The 22,261-nt window shown below is 33.3% G+C and overlaps 1 protein-coding gene across 1 annotated transcript in view; it reads left to right on the plus strand.

The window, feature by feature from the left end:
- Positions 1–22,261, plus strand: part of LOC145267100 (nucleolar protein 14-like) — a 139,865-nt gene that overhangs the window by 115,014 nt on the left and 2,590 nt on the right. Inside the window, exons 20-22 of the mRNA XM_080123103.1 lie at positions 4,386–4,530; positions 12,066–12,190; positions 18,900–19,061. Coding sequence (XP_079979229.1) covers positions 4,386–4,530; positions 12,066–12,190; positions 18,900–19,061 — 432 coding nt within the window. The remainder of the gene's footprint in view (positions 1–4,385; positions 4,531–12,065; positions 12,191–18,899; positions 19,062–22,261) is intronic.

Below are 22,261 nucleotides of genomic sequence, written 5' to 3' on the forward strand. Positions count from 1 at the left end.
ATCACATTGTACGTGGTGTGATGATGTGACGATGCATAAAAACGGACAGAGTTGATATATAGATTATTCAGACAACTGTTCTCATCTTGAATGTTGTTTTCACAATGTTTTAGCCGATGTCGCCTCTGACCTTCTTCAGGTGTATCTTCTCAAACTTTGGAACCTTTCTGTCAAACTTGGGGAATCTTTCTGCCAAACTTGGGGGAACCTTCCTGCCGTACTTAGGGGAACCTTTCTGCTGTACTTGGGAAACCTTTCTACTAAACTCTGTAGAATCTTTCTACCGAACTTTGGGGAACATTTCTGCCGGACTCAGGAGAACCTTTCTGCCGGATTCTGGGGGAATCTTTCTGCCGGACTCTGGGGAATCTTTCTGTCGGACTCTGGGGAATCTTTCTGCCGGACTCTGGGGAATCTTTCTGCCGGACTCTGGGGAATCTTTTTGCCGGACTCTGGGGAATCTTTCTGCCGGATTCTGGGGAATCTTTCTGCCGGATTCTGGGGAACCTTTCTGCCAAACTCTGGGGAATCTTTCTGCCAAACTCAGAAATTTGCACAGAATTTCAAACAGACCCCTTTATTTCATCCACAGGGTAGCATGTTCTTGTTCCGTCAGCCAAGGTAGAAATCTTAAGTAATTCACGATAGTATTCGTAGTTATTTTTTTCTTGTTTTTCTCCTGGAGGATGTATGTTGCATGGAGAGCAATGATATGTGTATGGTAAAATCTGTGTTAAAAACCCTGTCTTTTTAAAACAGGCTTAGATCTGATGATGTCAGTATAGAAAGATGTGTGCAAAAGAGTAGACTTTGATGGTATCGTCACGTTGAAAGAATGGGTGGAGTTTTTGAAACAATAGATGTAAAACTGTTAAGATAGTAGATTCAGTTTACACGGAAACATGGTAGAAAGGGATAAAAATGAACTTGATAAAGAAGGATAAAAAAAGACCTGGCCAAAGTTAGGTTAGTTTGGAAATCAATCAGCATGTAAAATAGGCATAAACTAAATATGATGAAAGAACAGATTATAGTGTTCATTTCCGATCCATAGTGCTTGGGTTAATCAATGTAGAACAGTTGAGTTAGCGGGGTCAGTTGGCAGGGAAAGGCCAAGGAAAACGGGGGGAAGTGATAACAATGGACTTGAGATGAAGAGGGATAAATAAAGACCTGGACAGAGATAGATTAGTTCAGAAGTGAATTTCTTAAAGCCGTCCAACATATGCCGGCATGTAAAATGCCAATTAATACTACTATGACTATAATTATTACTATCACTATGACTATAATTATTACTATTACTATTACTATAATTATTACTACTACTATGACTATAATTATTACTACTACTATCACTGACTATAATTATTACTACTACTATTACTATAATTATTACTACTACTATGACTATAATTATTACTACTACTATCACTGACTATAATTATTACTACTACTATTACTATAATTATTACTACTACTATGACTATAATTAATACTATCACTGACTATAATTATTACTACTACTATGACTATAATTATTACTACTACTATGACTATAATTATTACTACTACTATGACTATAATTATTACTACTACTATGACTACAATTATTACTACTACTATGACTATAATTATTACTATCACTATGACTATAATTATTACAACTACTATTACAGACTATAATTATTACTACTACTATGACTATAATTATTACTATCACTATGACTATAATTATTACTATCACTATGACTATAATTATTACAACTACTATTACAGACTATAATTATTAATACTACTATGACTATAATTATTACTATCACTATGACTATAATTATTACTATCACTATGACTATAATTATTACAACTACTATTACAGACTATAATTATTACTACTACTATGACTATAATTATTACTACTACTATGACTATAATTATTACTACTACTATTACTATAATTATTACTACTACTATGACTATAATTAATACTATCACTATGACTATAATTATTACTACTACTATGACTATAATTATTACTACTACTATTGTTATATATTCAATCATCGAGGTTATCCTTGAGGGGTACCAAATTGAGCTTTCGTTACATTTGAATATGTTATATAGCCTTCTTCATTTAGGGGCACTTTTTACGTTTGGGTGTATACACTATATAACATCAAAGATTCCGTGTGATTGTCTCTAATATAAATGGTTGTGTGTTTGATTATCATAAAGGGAATCGTGTGTGTGACATGTAATTTCTGAACCTACCTCTGCTTCTTCAAAACGAACAATCTGGAAATTTCTCATCCTGGAGGGAGACTTGATACCTGTTTGACGAAGATTTATCACTCCAAGACGATGAATGTTTTTTATAGATTTTATTTCACTTTCCCCAGAGGTCCTGCAGCAGGTGTAAAGTGAAATCTGCTTGTGTGGTTCTTCTTCACACACGTCAGTGTTGTCTCCCACCTCCCCAGTTAAGAGGGGGAGACCACGGAAAAACGTCCGTCTTCTTCAAAGCTCAAATCAAATCTCACAGATCTAGCCAACCACGTCACACATACGTAATTTGGTCAGCTGACCTTTGGTTCTGGTAAACGTGTCTACCTCCACGTTTACTCACCTCTCTCTCTCTCTCTCTCCCTCTCTATTCTCTTATAGAGACACAGAGAGAGAAAACAGAAAGAGTAAGAAAGCCAGAGAGGCGGGGGGGGGGAGATGCTCGCTAACACTATTACTATAATTATTACTACTACTATTACTATAATTATTACTACTACTCTGACTATAATTATTACTACTACTATTGCTATAATTAATACTATCACTGACTATAATTATTACTACTACTATGACTATAATTAATACTATCACTGACTATAATTATTGCTACTACTATGACTATTATTATTACTACTACTATGACTATTATTATTACTACTACTATGACTATAATTATTACTACTACTATGACTATAATTATTACTACTACTATGACTATAATTATTACTACTACTATGACTATAATTATTACTACTATGACTATAATTATTACTACTACTATGACTATAATTAATATTATCACTGACTATAATTATTACTACTACTATGACTATAATTAATACTATCACTGACTATAATTATTACTACTACTATGACTATAATTATTACTACTACTATGACTATAATTATTTCTACTACTATTACTATAATTATTACTACTACTATTACTATAATTATTACTACTACTATGACTATAATTATTACTACTACTATTACTATAATTATTACTACTACTATGACTATAATTATTACTACTACTATTACTATAATTATTACTATTACTACTACTATGACTATAATTATTACTACTACTATGACTATAATTAATACTATCACTGACTATAATTATTACTACTACTATGACTATAATTATTACTACTACTATGACTATAATTATTACTACTACTATTACTATAATTAATACTATCGCTGACTATAATTATTGCTACTACTATGACTATTATTATTACTACTACTATGACTATAATTACTACTACTATGACTATAATTAATACTATCACTGACTATAATTATTACTACTACTATTACTATAATTATTACTACTATGACTATAATTATTACTACTACTATGACTATAATTATTACTACTACTATGACTATAATTAATACTATCACTGACTATAATTATTACTACTACTACTATGACTATAATTATTACTACTACTATGACTATAATTAATACTATCACTGACTATAATTATTACTACTACTATGACTATAATTATTACTACTACTATGACTATAATTAATACTATCACTGACTATAATTATTACTACTACTATGACTATAATTATTACTACTATCACAAGTATTACTACTACTATGACTATAATTAATACTACTACTATCACTGACTATAATTATTACTACTACTATCACTGACTATAATTATTACTACTACTATCACTGACTATAATTAATACTACTACTATTACATACTATAATTATTACTACTACTATGACTATAATTATTATTACTACTATTACTATAATTATTACTACTACTATTACTGACTATAATTATTAATACTACTATTACTATAATTATTACTACTACTATGACTATAATTATTACTACTACTACTATTACTGACTATAATTATTACTACTACTATTACTATAATTATTACTACTACTATGACTATAATTATTACTACTACTATGACTATAATTATTACTATTACTATAATTATTACTACTACTATGACTATAATTATTACTATTACTATTATAATTATTACTACAACTATTATAATTATTACTACTACTTTAATTTTTTGTTTGCTCTCCATAAAAGGTTGAGTGCGATCCATGTTGCGGTAGGACTGACAATCGAGTTCTGCGAATTGTACAAAGACCTGCCTTCGTGTCCTGAGATCTTCTCACCTATTGAAACACAACTCGACCATTTAATGAAGGAGAAGTACCCCAAAATACTCCAGGTAAGTACTTAACTAATTCTTTGTCTTTTAAAATGTAAGTCATGGATTCATTGTCTGGATCGGTCAGTGGCCTTACTTGTAAAGGCTTATTATTCTTTTAAAGTTGAGCTGGATTTCTCCTGAACAAGTACGACGTGTCTGACCATCACAGTTCATTTTTACCGCTTCTAAGTTAAGTCAGACAATGTGTTAGACAACCTAGATTCCACCTCTACAAAGCCACCATTTGCCTATGCATGGAATATTGTTACCACATCTGAGCTGGTGCATCTACCACGGATCTTTCCCTCTTGGATAGGGTCCAAAAAAGAATCTACAATCTAATTGGTCCCACTTTGTCAACTAAGCTCTAATCCCTGTCCCATCACCGCAATATTGTATCCTTGTGCCTGTTTTTCAAGTAGTTTAATGGAATGTGCTCAAATAAACTTGTTGCATTTGGCGCTCCCTCGAAATACATATCTCCAACAAACCCGCTTAACAGCAAAATCACACCCCTTCACTATCGAGGTCCCTAAATGCCAGAAAGTTTTCTACTCTAATAGTTTCTTCCCTCAAACAGCTAGACTTCGGAATTCCCTTCATGCTACCTTCTTCTCTAACTGTACTGATATGCAGAAATTTAAATGTAATGTAAACCAACATCTTGTTAATCTTTGATCAGCATGGTCCTTAATAGTAACCTCTCACATCCAAGTGGCAATATACCTTGTTAGGGGTGAACGTGAGTTAAATAAAAAGAAGTCAAAGACCTACTTATGGGTCTGATAGTCTTGCTATATTCTGATTGTTGCTGCCTAGGTTTTCAGTTGCTCACAATGAGCTTTTCCCTCTGGACACTCTGGTGCTACCAGACTAGGCTGTCTGAAGATATTGACTTCCTGACCTAAAATGCACGAAACATTGGTGGCTTTTTTTTTCTTTTCCTTTTGCAAAACTCAATCATGTTCTGCAAAGTCAAAAACAAAAGCAAGAATCTAAACACCATGAATAAATATTTGGAGATATAAAGAATGTGAAGCATAAAAACTTTTACTAAAATAATTACAAGTAAAAATTGCATTTATTGAGTTTTGTTGTTTTAGTGTTGAAGAGTCGTGCAACCAATTCAGTATGTAAAGTTAACTTATTTCCCTTGCTTTCCTTGAAATCCACCATTGCAAAATAGAAAGTGTCCGACCACTAGTCATGACAATTTTTTCCAAAAAAAAACGAACATCTAGCACATCTTCTAAGTGGATAGTTTTTCATCATTTTTGGAATTTATATGAATTTCAACATGATTCGTAAGTACAGGGTAGTGTTTTCACCTGAAATGCATTGGTTCGAAATTCAATTATACTGTAGTTTATTTCATGTACCACATTCACCTTTGGCAGGTTGAACCGACTTCCTCCAAAGGAGGAAGTGTCAAGAGAATGTTAAAATTACAAGTGGTCCCAGTAATTATACTGCAGAAAACTTTAAAAGATTAAATAACGAAAATAAATTTGTAATATTAAATTTTTCTACCTCACACGCTCTTATTCCAAACAGATGGTTATAATAATTTTTTTTTTTTTTTTAGTTGTATTTTCAGAGGAAAATTTTATAGTTAAAATTTTTTAAAACTTGCAGGGATAAAAATTAAATAGAAATGGAATTTTTACTTGAAGTATTTGTACAGTTTAATCAAGACATTAAAAAATGAAAATATCGAGGGGGGGGGGTTATATTGTATTTATCCATTATGGAATGAAGTTCTCCAAAAAAAAATTTCACTTGATTTGATCAAGTAGTTTTGTTTTTTTTGTTTTTGTTTTTTTTTTACAGCAAAAAAAAAAATGTTATGATATTGATCAAAAGGTAGCCATGTTTCGATTTTAAGAAAGAAAAGCTATGATTTAACATGGGGGGGGGGTCGGCACTTTAGACCTAGTTATCTCCCCGAGGGGTGTTCTAAAAATCCAAACATGGCTACTTTGAGCACGCTGTCATAAAAATTTGTTTTTCCACTGTAAAAAAAAAAAAAAAAAAAAAAAAATACTCAATCAAATTAAGTGAATTTTTTTTTTTTTTTTTTGGAGAACTTCAGTCCAAAACGGATACATACAATATAACTTTTTTTTTCAATATTTTCATTTTTCAATGCCTTGATTAAACTGTACAAGTACCTTACTTGATTACTGAAAATCATCAGATAAATCAAATAAAAAACTGATTTGTTTTTAGTAAATTTAAATATTTTGGTGCGCGTCCAGAATTCCCTCATATTTAAAAAAAAAAAAAAAAACGAATAAAGAAAAATCTGTATAATGTACATACTCTTGATGGAAACAAAAATATTGTATTCCAAAAATCATGTAAATTGATCAAGTAGTTTTATTTTTTAAATCAGAAAATCAGATTTTATTAGTACCAGAGAAGTGGCTTTCTTGCCTACCATTTTGAAAAAAAAAATCTTAAAAACAAAGAAGATAACTCAACAATAATTCATACTAGATTTATGTTGTATGCCTACAAATTCCCATTCATCACTTTAAAATGATTTTCTTTATGAAAATAAAACTACTTGATCAATTTACGTGATTTTTGGAATATGGTATTTTCGTTTTGTCACAAGTACATACAGATTTTTTTTATTTTTGTTTTTTTTTTTAATATAAGGGCGAATTCAAAACAAGAATCAATTATTTTTAGTGCATAATCATTCATATCGGTTAGAAATCATCTAAATTAAAACTTAAAAACCTTGTTCACGACCATTCAATACATGAGAAAAAATCTTTTGATAGCAGCCCATGGTCACTAATTCGAGTGTGTGAGCAAGAAAATTTAATATTGCCAAAACATTAAGTTAAACCTAATACTACTAAAATAATACTTAAATATGATATTTTAATTTATGCAGATTTCATATTTATTATATTAGAGCCAATTCTCTATTGATTATTATATTGTACCCAATATATAGTTGTGATCTTAAAAGTTTTTAAAAGAAATATGGCTTGGTTGTCATCAAAACCAAACCATTTAGTTATCAGATAAGTACTGCATTTAAATACTTATGTATTAGTTACAATATCGAATCCGACAGTTCTTTACGCTATAATCATGTAGTTGTCTTACCTAGATTTAAATGTGATATATATATATGTATATGTATACACACACAAGATTAAAGCAAGCAAGGACGGCCAGACGATCCACAAAGTTTTATAACTATTAAGATGTAACGTGTGCCTTCTAAAAACAGGGGAGGTAATTCATTATCAGTGACGTCCCTTGAATCATTACTCTTGAATGACATTTTTTTTAAACAGAAGACATTCAATCAATTGTTTTTCTGAGCATTTTACAGTCAACAGAGAAAAAAAAGGCCAAAGACCCTAGTGTTTTGATGTGATGTTTTGAATATAATAAACTAGTTATGACCAAAGTTTCATTTCATTTGGATAAAACTAAGAAACGGGGTCTAATTAGAGTTGGGGGCCGATTTTTTTTGGGGGGGGGGGCACCCTGTATTAATTTATGAAATAGAAACTTTGGGAGTTACTGAGATGCGTCCTCAACTTTCTGTAAGAGGCTTTGTCGGACTCCCTCACTTTAGCTTGAAATTAAATTCATATATCTGCATTCCTATGACGTAGCTACATGTCGTACTGTACATCACAAATGTGTCAACTTCTATCTATATATATAATGGGCAAAATGTGTGTGTGTGTTTGTATGTCTTGCAAAAACTTTCGACAGAGGCGATGGATCCTCACAAGTTCAGTATCGTTTTCCAGCTCGACCCTTTAGACGACAAATATTGAAAAATTGGCCAAAAACATTAATTCCTTCACCCTAAACTGAACAGTTTTGTACAAGGAGGGGTCGCTTTTTCTGCCAACATTTTAGCAAGTTATCGTCACATTGGTAAAGACGTCACATTTTTTTTTTCTCTCCTTCGCGTTACGGGTTCGAGCCTGCCTGCTACCACTTTTTTTTTTTTTTTTTTTTTTTTTTTGAAACACTTCTCTCCACCTAAACTACCTACTGTTTTTATTCTATGTTTTTTTGTTTTTTTTTTTCGGGCTTCCTTACTCAACACACCCGGGCAACACCAGGTACTCCCGTTAGTCTAATATCTAAAAGGCAAAATGTGTGCGTGGAGGGGGGGGGTCCTTACTATACCACCTAAACACCCAGGCAACATCGGACACCCCCGCTAGTTCTATATACAACAGAAAAATTATGTACCAGAAAAAAAAATTTTTCACATCTTATCCAGAATCCCCATGAGAAAAAAAAAAAAAAGCAAAGAAAAATTTTGATGTGTGGATCCATGGCAAAAAAAATTATTGTGCAGTCAAATTTGTGTAAATTGATCAAGGGGTTTTGTTTTTGTAAAGAAAATGATTTTTAAGCGAATTTTATTTTTTTCTCCCGATGCCTTCCCCGTCCTCATGTACATGGGAAAGTGGAGAGAGCCGAAGTAAGAGTTTTCTTGATTATTTCGAATGTGTCTTGGCATAACCATGGTTTATCCTTTTTTAACAGTTCATTAAGAGTCCCTCTCAAATACCGCAGATTCTTAATGAACCCTGAACCCTTGGTAAAAGTTAGCAAGGCCAAGGAAACTTTGTAAAGCTTGAACGTTATCTGGGGCTTCAGCATGTTTCTGATCGCGTTGGCTCTTTCTGGATCCGGCCAACAATTGTCTCTATTCTCTATTTATGATATAACCTAAATATTTGATCTCTGGTAAGAACAAGTCACACTTTGCCTCTTTGACCATAAACCCGTATTCTTGTAACTTCTCGAATACGTTTATTATATGGTTCTGGTGCTCCACAGTTGTTTTAATGGCTTTTTAAAATCTTGTAAGTTTGAATTGTTTGGAGTTATCTCCTTTGTTTCTTCAGACTGTTTTCAAGATGATATCGTGAGATCGTGGCCCATAGTTTAGCCATAAAATTTGATTTTCTTATTTAAAAATAAAGCTATTTGATCAATTTACATGATTTTTGGTGTATGATATTTTCTTCTCGTCACCGGCACATGCAGATTTTTCTTTGTTTTTTTTTTTTTTTTTTTTCATGGGAGTGGGGTTCCTGACAAATTTCTAAACTTTTGCAGTGAGTATTTTTAGTTGAAACCTTCACAAAATCTAATCAATACTTTTGTAATAAATGAATATATATATTTATGGGAAAATATGTTTATTCATTTATATGAATCCTTTAGTTTATTAAGCTTAATGTAACTACAGAACATCTATAAATATAAAAGTGAAAATATGAGTGTGTATGTATGTTCGCTTTTATATGTATGTCTGCAAAAGGCTTTTTTCCACTTGGTTCTCGCTCAGCTCGCTCATTCTTAAAACTTTTTATATCATGTATAAATCGTAATATCTACAAGTTAACAATTGGGGGGGGGTCGCCTGTCCATTTAATTTGTCCGACTTTGAAAAGCTAAATATTCCACAATTTTGGATCGCCGCGTGTTCATTTGGCTTTTTCGTATAAAAGCGAAATTAAGCTTAACACATCGTTCCTGGCGCGATCACCGGGAATGTCCAAAAGCAATCAGCTTTCATCAATGCGGAGTTTCTCCTTATATCAGACAATTGCTATTCAATTTGGACAATCCCCTTTCAATGGGGAGCTGGTTTCACCCCATAATATCTTGGAGAAACAAAAAAAAAAACTGCCCCCGCAGTAAATAAAAAAACTGGCCCGCAATAAAAGTTGACCTCATTAAGTCATTAAGTACGACCACCTGCCAATTCTTAAATTAATTCAAACATGTTTTCGTTACTATTTCTTGGTGGCTGATCAGTTAACGTCACGCTTTTTTCACACTTTATTTTCCAACTTCACCTCAAGGCTTCAGGTTCGATCCTTCCTACCAAAACTTTTTTAACCCCCACCCCCACCCCACCTCCGACACAAACACCTGGGCAATGATTTTTTATTATTCTTTTGTTTTGCTTTACCCAAAACCACGCACACCTCTAAACACCCAGGCAATGCCGAGTAGCCTAACTAGTCTAATATATAAAAGGTAAAATGGGTGCACACATTTGTGTATGTCCGCGAAAGGCTTTTTGCATCAATTAGATTCCAGGAGAAGTTTTCTTATACTTCCTAGATCGTAATATCTCAAAATTGCAAATGGACATCGTTTCTATCGTTTTTTTGATCAAGTTTTAAAAAATTCTCTCGTTTCGAGTCTTCGTCTTTTTCGTATAAATAAAGCGAAACTAATCGAACGCAAAGGCCAACTCCCGGCTTTCACCCGGGTAGTATCTGTTCTATAATTGGTCCGTAGTCAATGTAGAGGAAACCCTTCATACTGAGACAATTACTAATTATTCGAATACTGGCCAAAAACATTCATTCTTTCACTGTCAACTGGGCTGTTTTTTCAGGGGTTTTTTGTCAACATTTTTGCAATGACTAACTTGAACAGTGGCGACTAAACCATTCACTTTTTTTTTTACTTCCTTTTTTTCTTAGCGTTACAGGTTCGAGCCTGCCTACCTACTATTTTTTTTTTTTCGTACTCACATGGGTACTCACTGCTATTTTCATTTTTTAGGGGGTTTTGAAACATTTTTTTAGGGCTTTGTTGATCAATACCTTTACCATAAAACCTCTCTGCACCCAAGGAACACTGGGTACCCCCACTAATCTAATACATATGGGCAAAATGTGTGTCTATGTGTGTTCGTATATCTACCAAAAACTTTCGATACACGCAACAAACACTGACAAAATTGGTATTGTTAGAAAGATCAATCTCTGGGACGACAAATATGTAAAAATTGGTCAAAAACACTAACTCTGTGCTGGTCAACTGAGCCGTTTTTTGCAAGGAGAGGTCAGTTTTTGTGTTGACTAGCTATCTCAACGTATGTTTAAAACCTGGTATTTCCAAAGCCCATGACAACATAAGTTCACCATCAGCAAGACAACTAACGCGTTTGCTTTTTTTCACCTCCTTTTCCTCTTTCGTGTTACAGGTTCGAGCCTGGCTATTGCGGTTATTTTTTCTTCTTTTTTTTTTTGCTGTCGCACGGGCACTCGTTGCTATTTTGATTGAAAAATCTGTTTTTTCCAGGGTTTGCTCAATAGCCGTACCACATCTCTACACCCAGGCAATGCCGGGTACCAATGCTAGTATATAAATAACTGACAAAACGTCTATATTCCAAATTTTAAATTCAAAGATGGTGTAACTAAGTTACAATTGCAATTGTGTTTTCTTTTATTTTGGCCATCGTATAAATATAAATGTAAATATTTGTAAGAAACAGTTTTTTGTTTGTTATTTAAATTATTACAAAAAAAAAAAACTGAAGTTTTTTTTTTTTATTAATTTTCACTCCAAATAAGATACATTGCCACTTTGATGTAGGAACATGAGTTGCAGGGATACTATGTAGGGAGTTGAGCAGCAAGATGTCTGTTTTTTCATCTTTTGTTTTTGTTTTATTTTTTTTGTGTATGTGTATAATGGCTTATTGTTTAAAAAAAATATATATATATATATATTCTTTATAGGAAAGAATCTCCAAGCTGGAAAATAAAATTGTGGAGACTAAACAAATGGAACGTTCTCCTTTGGTTCAGATTGTAAAACAAAAGGTCACAAATTTGAAAATGTTTGAACCCAGGATCGAAGAAGTGTAAGTATGATTAAAAAAAATTTTTTGTTGTCGCGTTTGAAATCAATTGTTTGACTTTTACGTGTTGTGTTACCACTTGTGCATAAGTCAATCCTTTTTTTTTTTTTTTTTTTCTTTTCTTTTTTTACTCACTCCGAATCTTCTCACCAAGAAGAGAAATAAAAAGTAAAAAGATAAAAGAAAGAAAAACAAAGCAAAAGGAAAAACAGAAATAGAAAATGAAAAAAAAAAAAAAAGGACCGACTTTAGTGTTGGAACGATTAATCAGAATCGACAATCAAAAAAATTGGAACTTTTTAAAATATTGGAATCGGAGAATTTTGTGCCTATTTTCCGATGCCAAAAACGATTCTTTTAATTGTTTTTATTTTTTTTTTATTTGATTTTCTTTAAAGAAAAATATTCTACCGCCGATCGTAATACTAAAATAATGAATATATATTGATTTTGAACTATTAGTAAAACAAAAATCGGTAGATCATCCCCCACAAGTGTTGGTGGTGGTTGTTTTTGTTTTACGGCATGTCAACCCTTTTCAGGTTATTTAATGCCAAATCCAAAGATTTTGAAGAAAGATTTTTTAATAGAATATATTTGTTGTTTTCAAGTCGGTTTCTATTTAACCCATAGTTGGGACCCTTCCACTCCGGGTCAGAGTGGACCTGGGAGCAATGGCAATTAAAGAATGGCTCCACACTCCCCAAAGCCCGCTAGCTGGGGCCTCACCACTGGATATAGTTTATGGTCATATCCAGGACCCTCGCCCCCCCCCCCAAGTGTATATTTACGTTTGAGAAAATATTTGCCAATTTAACATGTGTTTTTATAGTGATCATGAAAAAAATAACAATACAAATATTACGCAAACATTAGCGATAAAATTATTGTAAAGTTCAAAACTATTTAAATGTAATGTTAATTTTTTCAAGGTCAAAGGTTATGGTTATATTTGGTGTAGGTCTTCATAAACTCTCCCACCTAGGGATGGTGCACACCAAGTTGGGGTTTGTTACCATCCCGAGGTGGGGAAGTTTATGAAGAGCCACATCAAATTTGACCTTAATTTTGAAAAATTGTGTGCACCATTCCTAGGTCAGAGACTATCATCATGTCAGGTTTGGTCATGCGTGGGCTGTAGGAAAGTATATATACATAGGCTATGACCTTAACCTTGAAAAATGTGTGCACCATCCCTAATTAGGGGACCATCAACATGCCAGGTTTGGTCAAGATTGGCCCATTGGTATAGGCTGTAGGAGAGTTACACGCACACGAACGCTACTACTTTCTCTCTCTCTCTCTCTCTCTCTATATATATATATAGAGAGAGAGAGAGAGAGAGATGGGGAACACTAAAGCAGAGCCAACCATAAAAGAATTTCATAGTGGCCTATGAATTTTTTTTGTATACTATTACCTACATATATACTATTCTTGCGATTTGCCCTCACATGTTTTACCTACTTTTAATTACTATTTTTGTTCTATTCCTTCATTCTCATTTCATATCTAAATATCATTAAACCAGTTTTTTCTATATTTGCTTTTTATATAATTTTGGCCCCTCTCTTTTGATGAGAAGCATTTAGCTTCAAAATGCCATGGCTTAAAGATGTATTTTTTTCTTAATTTTCCTCTTATCTTTCCCATATTGGTCTGGTGATACAATTAAGTTATATATAACTTTTTTTCCTCATCTTTCAATTAATATTATACTAGCCTGGGTGCCTGGCGTTGCCCGGGTGTTTTGAGGTGTGTGTTGAGCAAAAAAAAAAAAAATGGTAGTAGACAGGCAGGCTCGAACCTCTGACGCAAAGATGAAAAAGAAAGTGGAGGTGTGTGTAAGGGTGTTGATTGAGCAAAACAAAAAAAGTGGTAATAGGCAGGCAGGCTCAAACCTGTACCGCAAAGGAGGAAAAGAAAGTGAAAAAAAAAAAACTGAGATCTTTGCTGTTGCGTCCATCGTCAAACCGGAAGTGACATAGGTTTAAATTAAGGCTAGACAATCGAAAAGAGGAGATGACTTTCGAAAATATCGGTGAAAAAAGTGACCCTTCCCTGTAGAAAAGTGCCCAGTTGAGGGTGAAGGAATTAATGTTTTGGCCAATTTTTTTTTATATTTGTCGTCTGAAGGGTTGAGCTTCAAAACGATACCGATCTTGTGAAACTTTGTCGCCTCTGTTAAAAGTTCTTGTGAGACATACAAACATACATTTAAACAGACAGGTGAAATTTATATTATAGACTAGCGGGGTTGCCCGAGCGTTTGTTGGTGTGTGTATAGGGGGGAAAAAAGTTTTGGTAGGCAGGTAGTCTCAAACTTGAAGCCTTGAGGCAAAGTGATAACGTGATAACTTACCGCAATGCTAAAAGGGCAGAGGATGGTTGAAATTAAACGATTAAAAACTTAAGTGGATGAGTTCACACAGGTGCGTAAATTTAACAAGGTCAAACATCACGCCATAGGGGAATGAAATCCCGCACTTAACTTTGGCTGCAAGCCAGTTTCTGTGTATTTGTTTGTTTTCCCAAGATGTTTGGGGAAAACCAGCTCCCTATAAAAAGGGGAGTGTCCAAATGAATAGCAATTGTCTGATATGACGGGTTTTCCTCGCATTGATCAAAGCTAATTGCCTTCTGGACGTCCCTGGCACTCGTGCCAGGTAGACACATTTGCTCCGAATTCAGTTTCACTTTTTTATACGGAAAAGCCAAACACACATGCAGAGAGTAAGAAATAGCGCGAAAATAGCATGTAAAAATCGCTCAAATAAAAGATAGAGATGACCTCCTTTCGTAAATCGGAGATATTATAATCTAGGAAGTACATAAAATGTTGGAAGACATTGTAACTCCCCCCTTCCACCCTAAAGCCTTTGCCGAAAATACAAAAAAAAGCACACACACAAACGCACACACATTTTACGTTTTTTATATATATATATATATATATATATATATATATATATATAGATAATATATATGTTTATATATATGCATAGAAGTGACACCCTTTACTGCATCACTTTTTGTTTATAATCGTAAAGATTGTCCATTTTTGCCTGTTTGTGCACGTATTGGTTTATTTTCAGCTTTTTTGATTGAATTATTAAAGCCATCCGTGTTTGGCAGATTTAAAAAAAAAAACTTGTTGCAAATATTAAATTGGAATTTTCACGATAAGCCGATTAGTGGAGACTTGATTTGAAATATTACATTTGATTCACATGTTTGAAACATTACATTTGATTCACATGTTTGAAACATTACATTTGATTCACATGTTTTCGTCCAGGAGTTTGGATTTTATTTTTATTTTATCTTCTCATAGTTCGAACAGAAAATCGCTCTGTTCCTTTGTTTTTGTTTTTCTTTATAGCACTGGTTCTCAACCTTCTTTAGCTTCTTGCCCCCTTGGGGGGGGGGGTATGCGATATTAATGGGAAAATAGGGTACTTAAATATTTCCATCTATAATATAAATCTCACCTCGTTGTTTAAATGTGTGTACGTCTGCCTAAAACTTTCGACAGAGGCGATGAATTTTCATAAGATCGGTATTGTTTTGAAGCTTGACCCTCTGGATGACAAATATTGCTAACTTGGCCAAAAACATTAATTCCTTCATCCTTAACTAGGCATTTTTCTACAAGGAGGGGTCGCTTTTTTCGACGATATTTTCAAAAGTCATCTCTTTTCGATTGTCTAGCCTTAATTTAAACCTACATCACTTCCTGGGTTCTACTGTACTATATTTTTCTTGTGGTCTTTTAGTGTTACTGGATTCTAGGACAAAAAATCATCTAGTCTGGTGGAGTATTCAGCTTAGTGATATTATTATTGATAACATCATTTGGAGAAGGTGCACCATCTATAATCTAAATCTCACCTGTCTATTTAAATGTATGTTTGTATGTCTGCGAAAACTTTCGACAGAGGCGAGGGATTTTCACAAGATCGGTATCATTTTGAAGCTCGACCCTTCGGACGACAAATATCGAAAAATTGGCTAAAAATATTAATTCCTTCACCCTACACTGGCCAATTTTCTACAAGGAGGGGTCGCTTTTTTCACCGATATTTTCAAAAGTCATTCCCTCTTTACGATCGTCTAGCCTTTATTTAAACCTCCGCCACTTCCGGTTTGGCAATAGACGCGACAGCAAAGATGTCACTTTTATTTTTTTTGTCACATTCAACAAACACTTCCAAACACCCGGGCAACACCGTGCACCCAGGCTAGTTCCTCATAAAAGCAAGGAGATCTTATTTTGGATCATGAATACTATGTAATTTTGAATATTTAGTCAAAGTTTAATTATAGGGAAACGTATCCTCATGCCAGGTTGTACTAACAAACCCTTGTACAAAGAGATCTTAGATACTCAGGGACAGTGTCTAGTAGGCATTCAAGTTCTCTCCAGTAGGTATTCAAGTATAGCCCTACTAGTAAACATATGTGTGTTTATTGATAAGTAGAATTCTCATGCCTAGGTTTGGAGTAGAATTGTTGTCAGTCCATCATCCTTAAACTTTATATATGCTATTTTAAGCTTACGTGTGATAAACCAATGAAAATCCTCTTCAAACTTAAGCATGGCAGCAAGCTTAGGAATGACAGACCACTGAAAAAGCTATTTCAAGCTTAAGCGTGACAGACCAGTAAAAAAGGCATTTCAAGCTTAAGTGAGTCAGACCAACGGAAAAGCTATTTCAAGTTTAGGCATGACAGACCAATGAAAATGCTATTTTAAGCTTACGCATGATAAACCAATGAAAATCCTCTTCAAACTTAAGCATGGCAAACCAATAAAAATGCTATTTCAAGCTTAGGCGTGACAGACCAATGAAAATGCTATTTCAAGCTTAAGCGTGCAGACCAGTAAAAAAGGCATTTCAAGTTTAAGTGGGTCAGACCAACGGAAAAGCTATTTCAAGTTTAGGCGTGACAGACCAATGGAAGTGCTATTTCAAACTTAAGCATGAAACACCAATGAAAAGGCTATTTCAAACTTAAGTGTAACAGACCAATGAAAAATCTATTTCAAACTTAAGTGTGACAGACCAATAAAAATGCTATTTCAAGCTTAATCCTTTATGACCTAAATTATGATGTAGATGCTTATAAAAATATTTACTGTTAATTTTAGATGGCGGCATTCTGAATGTAATTAATGGACAGTTTTAATCTGGAGGTGTTTGGAATTTACCTTGATACTGACCTTATACGTACAAGTGTGTTGGAATCAATTCTCATTTTATTTGTGCCGTTATATTCATTTATTTATGACTGAACGAATTAGTTCAACCAGGTCATAAAGGGTTAACCATGACAGACTATTGAAAATGTTATTTCAAGCTCAAACCTGACAGACCAATGAAAAAGCTATTTCAAGTTTAGGCATGACAGACCAATGAAAGTGCTATTACAAACTTACACATGAAATACCAATAAAAATGATATTTCGAGCTTAAGTGTGACAGACCAATGAAAATGCTATTTTAAGCTTAATCCTTTATGACCTAAATTATGATGTAGATGCTTAAAAAAATATTTATTGTTAATTTGAGATGGCGGCATACTGAATGTAATTAATGGACAGTTGCAATCTGGAGGTATCTGGCATCTACCCAGATATTGAACTAATACGTATTAGTTCAACCAGGTCATAAAGAGTTAAGCATGAAAATGCTATTTCAAGCTTAAGCATTACAGACCAATGAAAATATTATTTTTCAGCTTAAGCGTAACATACAAAAGCAAATACTATTATTCTAAAATTAAACCGAATAAAGTGATAGATGGCCAGAATATCCTCCAGAGATGCGCGGACCCGTCAAAAAACCTAATCACTCTTTTTAATGATTGGTTTTTGATAGAAATGAATTTTGACAGATATCGGAATATTTATGATGCGTTGTCAATTTTAATTTTCGAGAAACCAATTTTTATTAAAAGTGACACGATTTTGTTGTCGTGAGTCGAAACGATGCTATTAACAAGCGTACAATTCTCACACAAAGTCATAATTAAAAAATTGTTTTATTATATGATGGAAAAATATTTTCTACGTTTTTTTTTTTTTTTAACTTTGTATTCACACACACACACATATATATATATACATACACACCATAAAGCATAAATAAAACCTGTAAACTGGAAATTTACGTGTAAAGATTTATTTTTCACTCTATTGGAGGTATTGTTGTAAAATAAATCTTTACATGCAAATTTCCAGTTTTTATTTATGCTTATGGTATTAGGCTCTTCTTCATACTGTCATATTGAGCTTTTTTTTATTTGGTTGGGGTAAATATAAACATTAATACTTATATAAGACTGAAGCTTATATTTATATTTGTTTAGTAAGTTTCTATTAATTATTTGATTGTTATATATATATATATATATATATATATATATATAACTACTTCATTTACTCACATAAATTTATATACGAAAGTATAAATTTATGCATATGTTTGCTGCCAAAAAGACAGGGAGTTTGTTGCTAGTTTCACGTTTTATACACTTGATCATATGATTGAGAGCTGGCTTCTGATTGGATAAGCCAGGAAGAAAATGGATTTCAAAATCTCGAGCCGCGAGAATTAGCTCCTGTTTGTGCTTGTTGCAATTTCGACTGCTACATGTTCTATCACTATATATATATGTTTTTTTTCTTTTTCTTTTTTTTAATTTGTAGCTCTGATTATCGCCGAAAGAAAACTCCTGGTACTAGCATGGAGAAAAATGAACGGCAGAAACTTTTGTACAAAGTGAAAAAAGAAACGAAAGGTGCAATCCGAGAAATCAAAAAAGATGCTCACTTTTTGGCGAGGCATCAAAGGCAGGAGCAGCTAGAGAAGTAAGTTGAATTTTTTTTCCGTTTGTTCCATTTCCCTACAGCAAATATAGTGGCACTTGTACAGTTTCGTCAAGACATTAAAAAAATGAAAAAAAAAAATTAAAAAAAGTTATATTGTACGTATCTGTTTTGGACTGAAGATCTCTGAAAAAAAAAAAAAAAATTCGCATAATTTGATCGAGTAGCTTATTTTTTTTTTTTTTTACAGCAGAAAAAACATGTTTTTATGACAGCGCGTTGAAGGTAGACATCTTGAATTTTTTTAACACGCCACAGGGAGATAACTCAGTTTAAAGTGCCGACACTCCCTCCCCATCTTTAATACTAGCTTTTTTTCCTAAAAATCGAACCTTTTCTCACTATTATAAGAAATTGTTCTTTCGCTGTAAAAAAAAAAAAAAAAAAAAAAAAAACTTTTAAGTGAAAAAATTTTTTCAGAGAACTTCATTCCATAACGGAAACGTACAATATAAACTTTTTTCAATATTTTCATTTTTTAATGTCTTAATTAAACTGTACAAGTACCAATGTAGTTACTAATAGTTGATTCGTTTAAGTTATTAATAATAACTAATAAATATATTATTATAAATGTTTTTTTTTCTTGTAAATTGTTTTTAAAAGATATTGAAAGGATGTTAAAAAAACTTGTGCATTTATTCCTTTACACTGTTATCCTCATCTTCATTGTTATTGTTTCACCATGTTTCGGCTAACTCATCCTCTGGCCTTCTTCAGGTGATTAATTGCAACGGGATAGGAATGCCAAGTCTTGTAGCTGTATACCCAGTAATGAAAATAGCTGTCCGCAAAAGAATTAAACAAAAATAAAAATTTCATCTTTTGTACATCGAATATCCTCTGTCCCTATTTTGAATATTAATTGATTTACAATTCTGAATTTTATGATTTTTGGTATTATATGGATTAAATCGGACTAATGTTCTCATCTTATTTGCTCAATAAGCCGCCATCTATATATATAAAAGCGAAGATGTATGTATGTATGTATGTACGCTTTTCCTCAATGTCCACAAAAGGCTTCTTTCAGAGAAGCGCTCGCTCGGTTCACAACTTCTTAAAACTTTTTATATCATCTATAAATTGTAATATCTCACACTTAACCACGGAGCTCGCCTGTCTATTTAATTTTATTGACTTTCAAACGTTAATTATTCAACATTTCCCGCATCGGCACGCGTTACATTCGGTTTTCGGTATAAAAAAAAGCGAAACTCGACTCTAATCACAGGCCGAAAGCCAGTTGCCTCAAGAGAGCTAAGTAACACTTCGTCATATCAGACTGTAGCTTTCATTTCGCTCCTCCTAATAAACAGGGAGCGGGTATTTAAAAACAAACAAACCGATTTATTCACCTCATTGAAAACTGTCCCGCACAAAATGCTAACTGCTGAATACCTATCGCCGAAAAACGCGCACCTGTTTTTTTTTTTGTTTTTTTTTAAACACTTTACTATTTTCCAACTGCGCGTCGTGAAGGCTTCGTTTTTTTTTTTTCACGGGCACCTGTTTTTTTTTGGGTTTTTTTTCACATTTTCGGGTTTTTTTCACATACCCCGAAAAACACCCGGGCAACGCCGGGTACCCCTCGCTAGTGTTTAGTAAAGGAAACAAAAAAATATGCCAAACATGGTGACTTGTACACCTAAATAAAGTCTAAGGTTACATCCATCGAAACGTTGTGTAGTCAAGATAAGAGCAGTAGTCCAAAGAATCCAAATAATATAATCATGTTTAATTCTCTCTCTCTTTCGATGAAGAAAGAGAGAGAGAGAGAAGATATATTCATACAGTTTGAACATTGTTTTTTTTTCGAATGCCTCATTTCATTTTCTAGGATCTCAAATCGTTTTGACTTGGTTGAATATTATTAACAAATGACCGTCATTCAAACCCAGCCGACACGCCCTAACCATCCCAAACCCACAACGCACCTACATGACACGTTTTTAACTTCATCACAAAGTTAGAAGCTAGATATAGGGGTTATTAATGCAGAAACCCCCAGCTCCCCTAAAAAAGGAGCTATATCATTGTGCCATGCAAAGAATCCAAATAGTATATCAGCTTAACATTCTTTTATAATTTTTTCTGCCATTCGAATGCTATAGATTTATTACTAGCAGTAACAATTTCTGTTTGTTTCTCTTGAAATCCATTGAACGTTTTCGACTTCCATAAGTCGTCCTCAGTCGAGTAATGAAACAAAATAAAAGTTGCATTCAATGAAAAGACGATTTTAAACTTTGTCTTTTCATTAAACTCACTACCGCAATGTTACGGACGCAAATACAGCAAATTTCTTTTCATACTCAAACAGAATGTTCGAACACTAGCCCGCCAAAAAGAAAACATGGATTGTAAGAGAAACAAAAAGGAATTGTTCCTGCTCTTCAATGAAACTTGCATTATTATTAGCAGGGAGACCTGATGTTGCCTGGGATTGAATGATTATCAACGAATGTTTCACACTCCCATATTTTCATAGTCATCAAAATTGGTGAAATCGTCCATTTTTCCATCAAATCGATAGATTGCCTGCTCTAGTTTTAGACCCACAATGATACACTGGGAGTAAGCTTGATATACCTTCCCACAGTGACCTAGTCTACAATACATTGTTGTCGACATTGGACTGTAGAGAAACTACTGTTTATTTTATAAAATTAGTTTCTATATATAACTAGCGGGGGTACCCGCCATTGCCCGGGTGTTTGTAGGTGTGTGTGGTTTTGGGTAAATAAAAAGAAAAATCGTTGGTTGTTTAAAAAAAAACAAAAAACGAAGCCTTGACGCGCAGTTGGGAAATAGTAAAGTGTGGAAAAAAAAAAAACAACAACAGGTGCCCGTTTTTTGACGAGTTATTGACGTGAACTTTGAGTGCGGAACAGTGTTTTATTTAATGCGAGTCAGTTTTTTTTATACGAAAAAGCTTAATGCACATGCGGCGATGGTACACAATAGCTATTCAGCAGTTAACATTTTCTGCGGGACAGTTTTTAATGAGGTCAATAAACCGGTTTGTTTGTTTTTAACTAATTTTGAAAAAAAACAGCTCCCTGTTTATTTATTAGGGGGAATGTCTTGTCTCAAAATGAAAGCAACCGTCTGATATGACGAAGCCGACATTGACCAAATATTACATAGCTTTCTGGAGACCACTGGCCGTGGGCCAGTAT

Source organism: Euprymna scolopes, chromosome 42 (genome assembly GCF_053919585.1).
Source record: "Euprymna scolopes isolate OS-2025 chromosome 42, ASM5391958v1, whole genome shotgun sequence".
In the NCBI taxonomy this organism is placed as follows: domain Eukaryota; kingdom Metazoa; phylum Mollusca; class Cephalopoda; order Sepiida; family Sepiolidae; genus Euprymna; species Euprymna scolopes.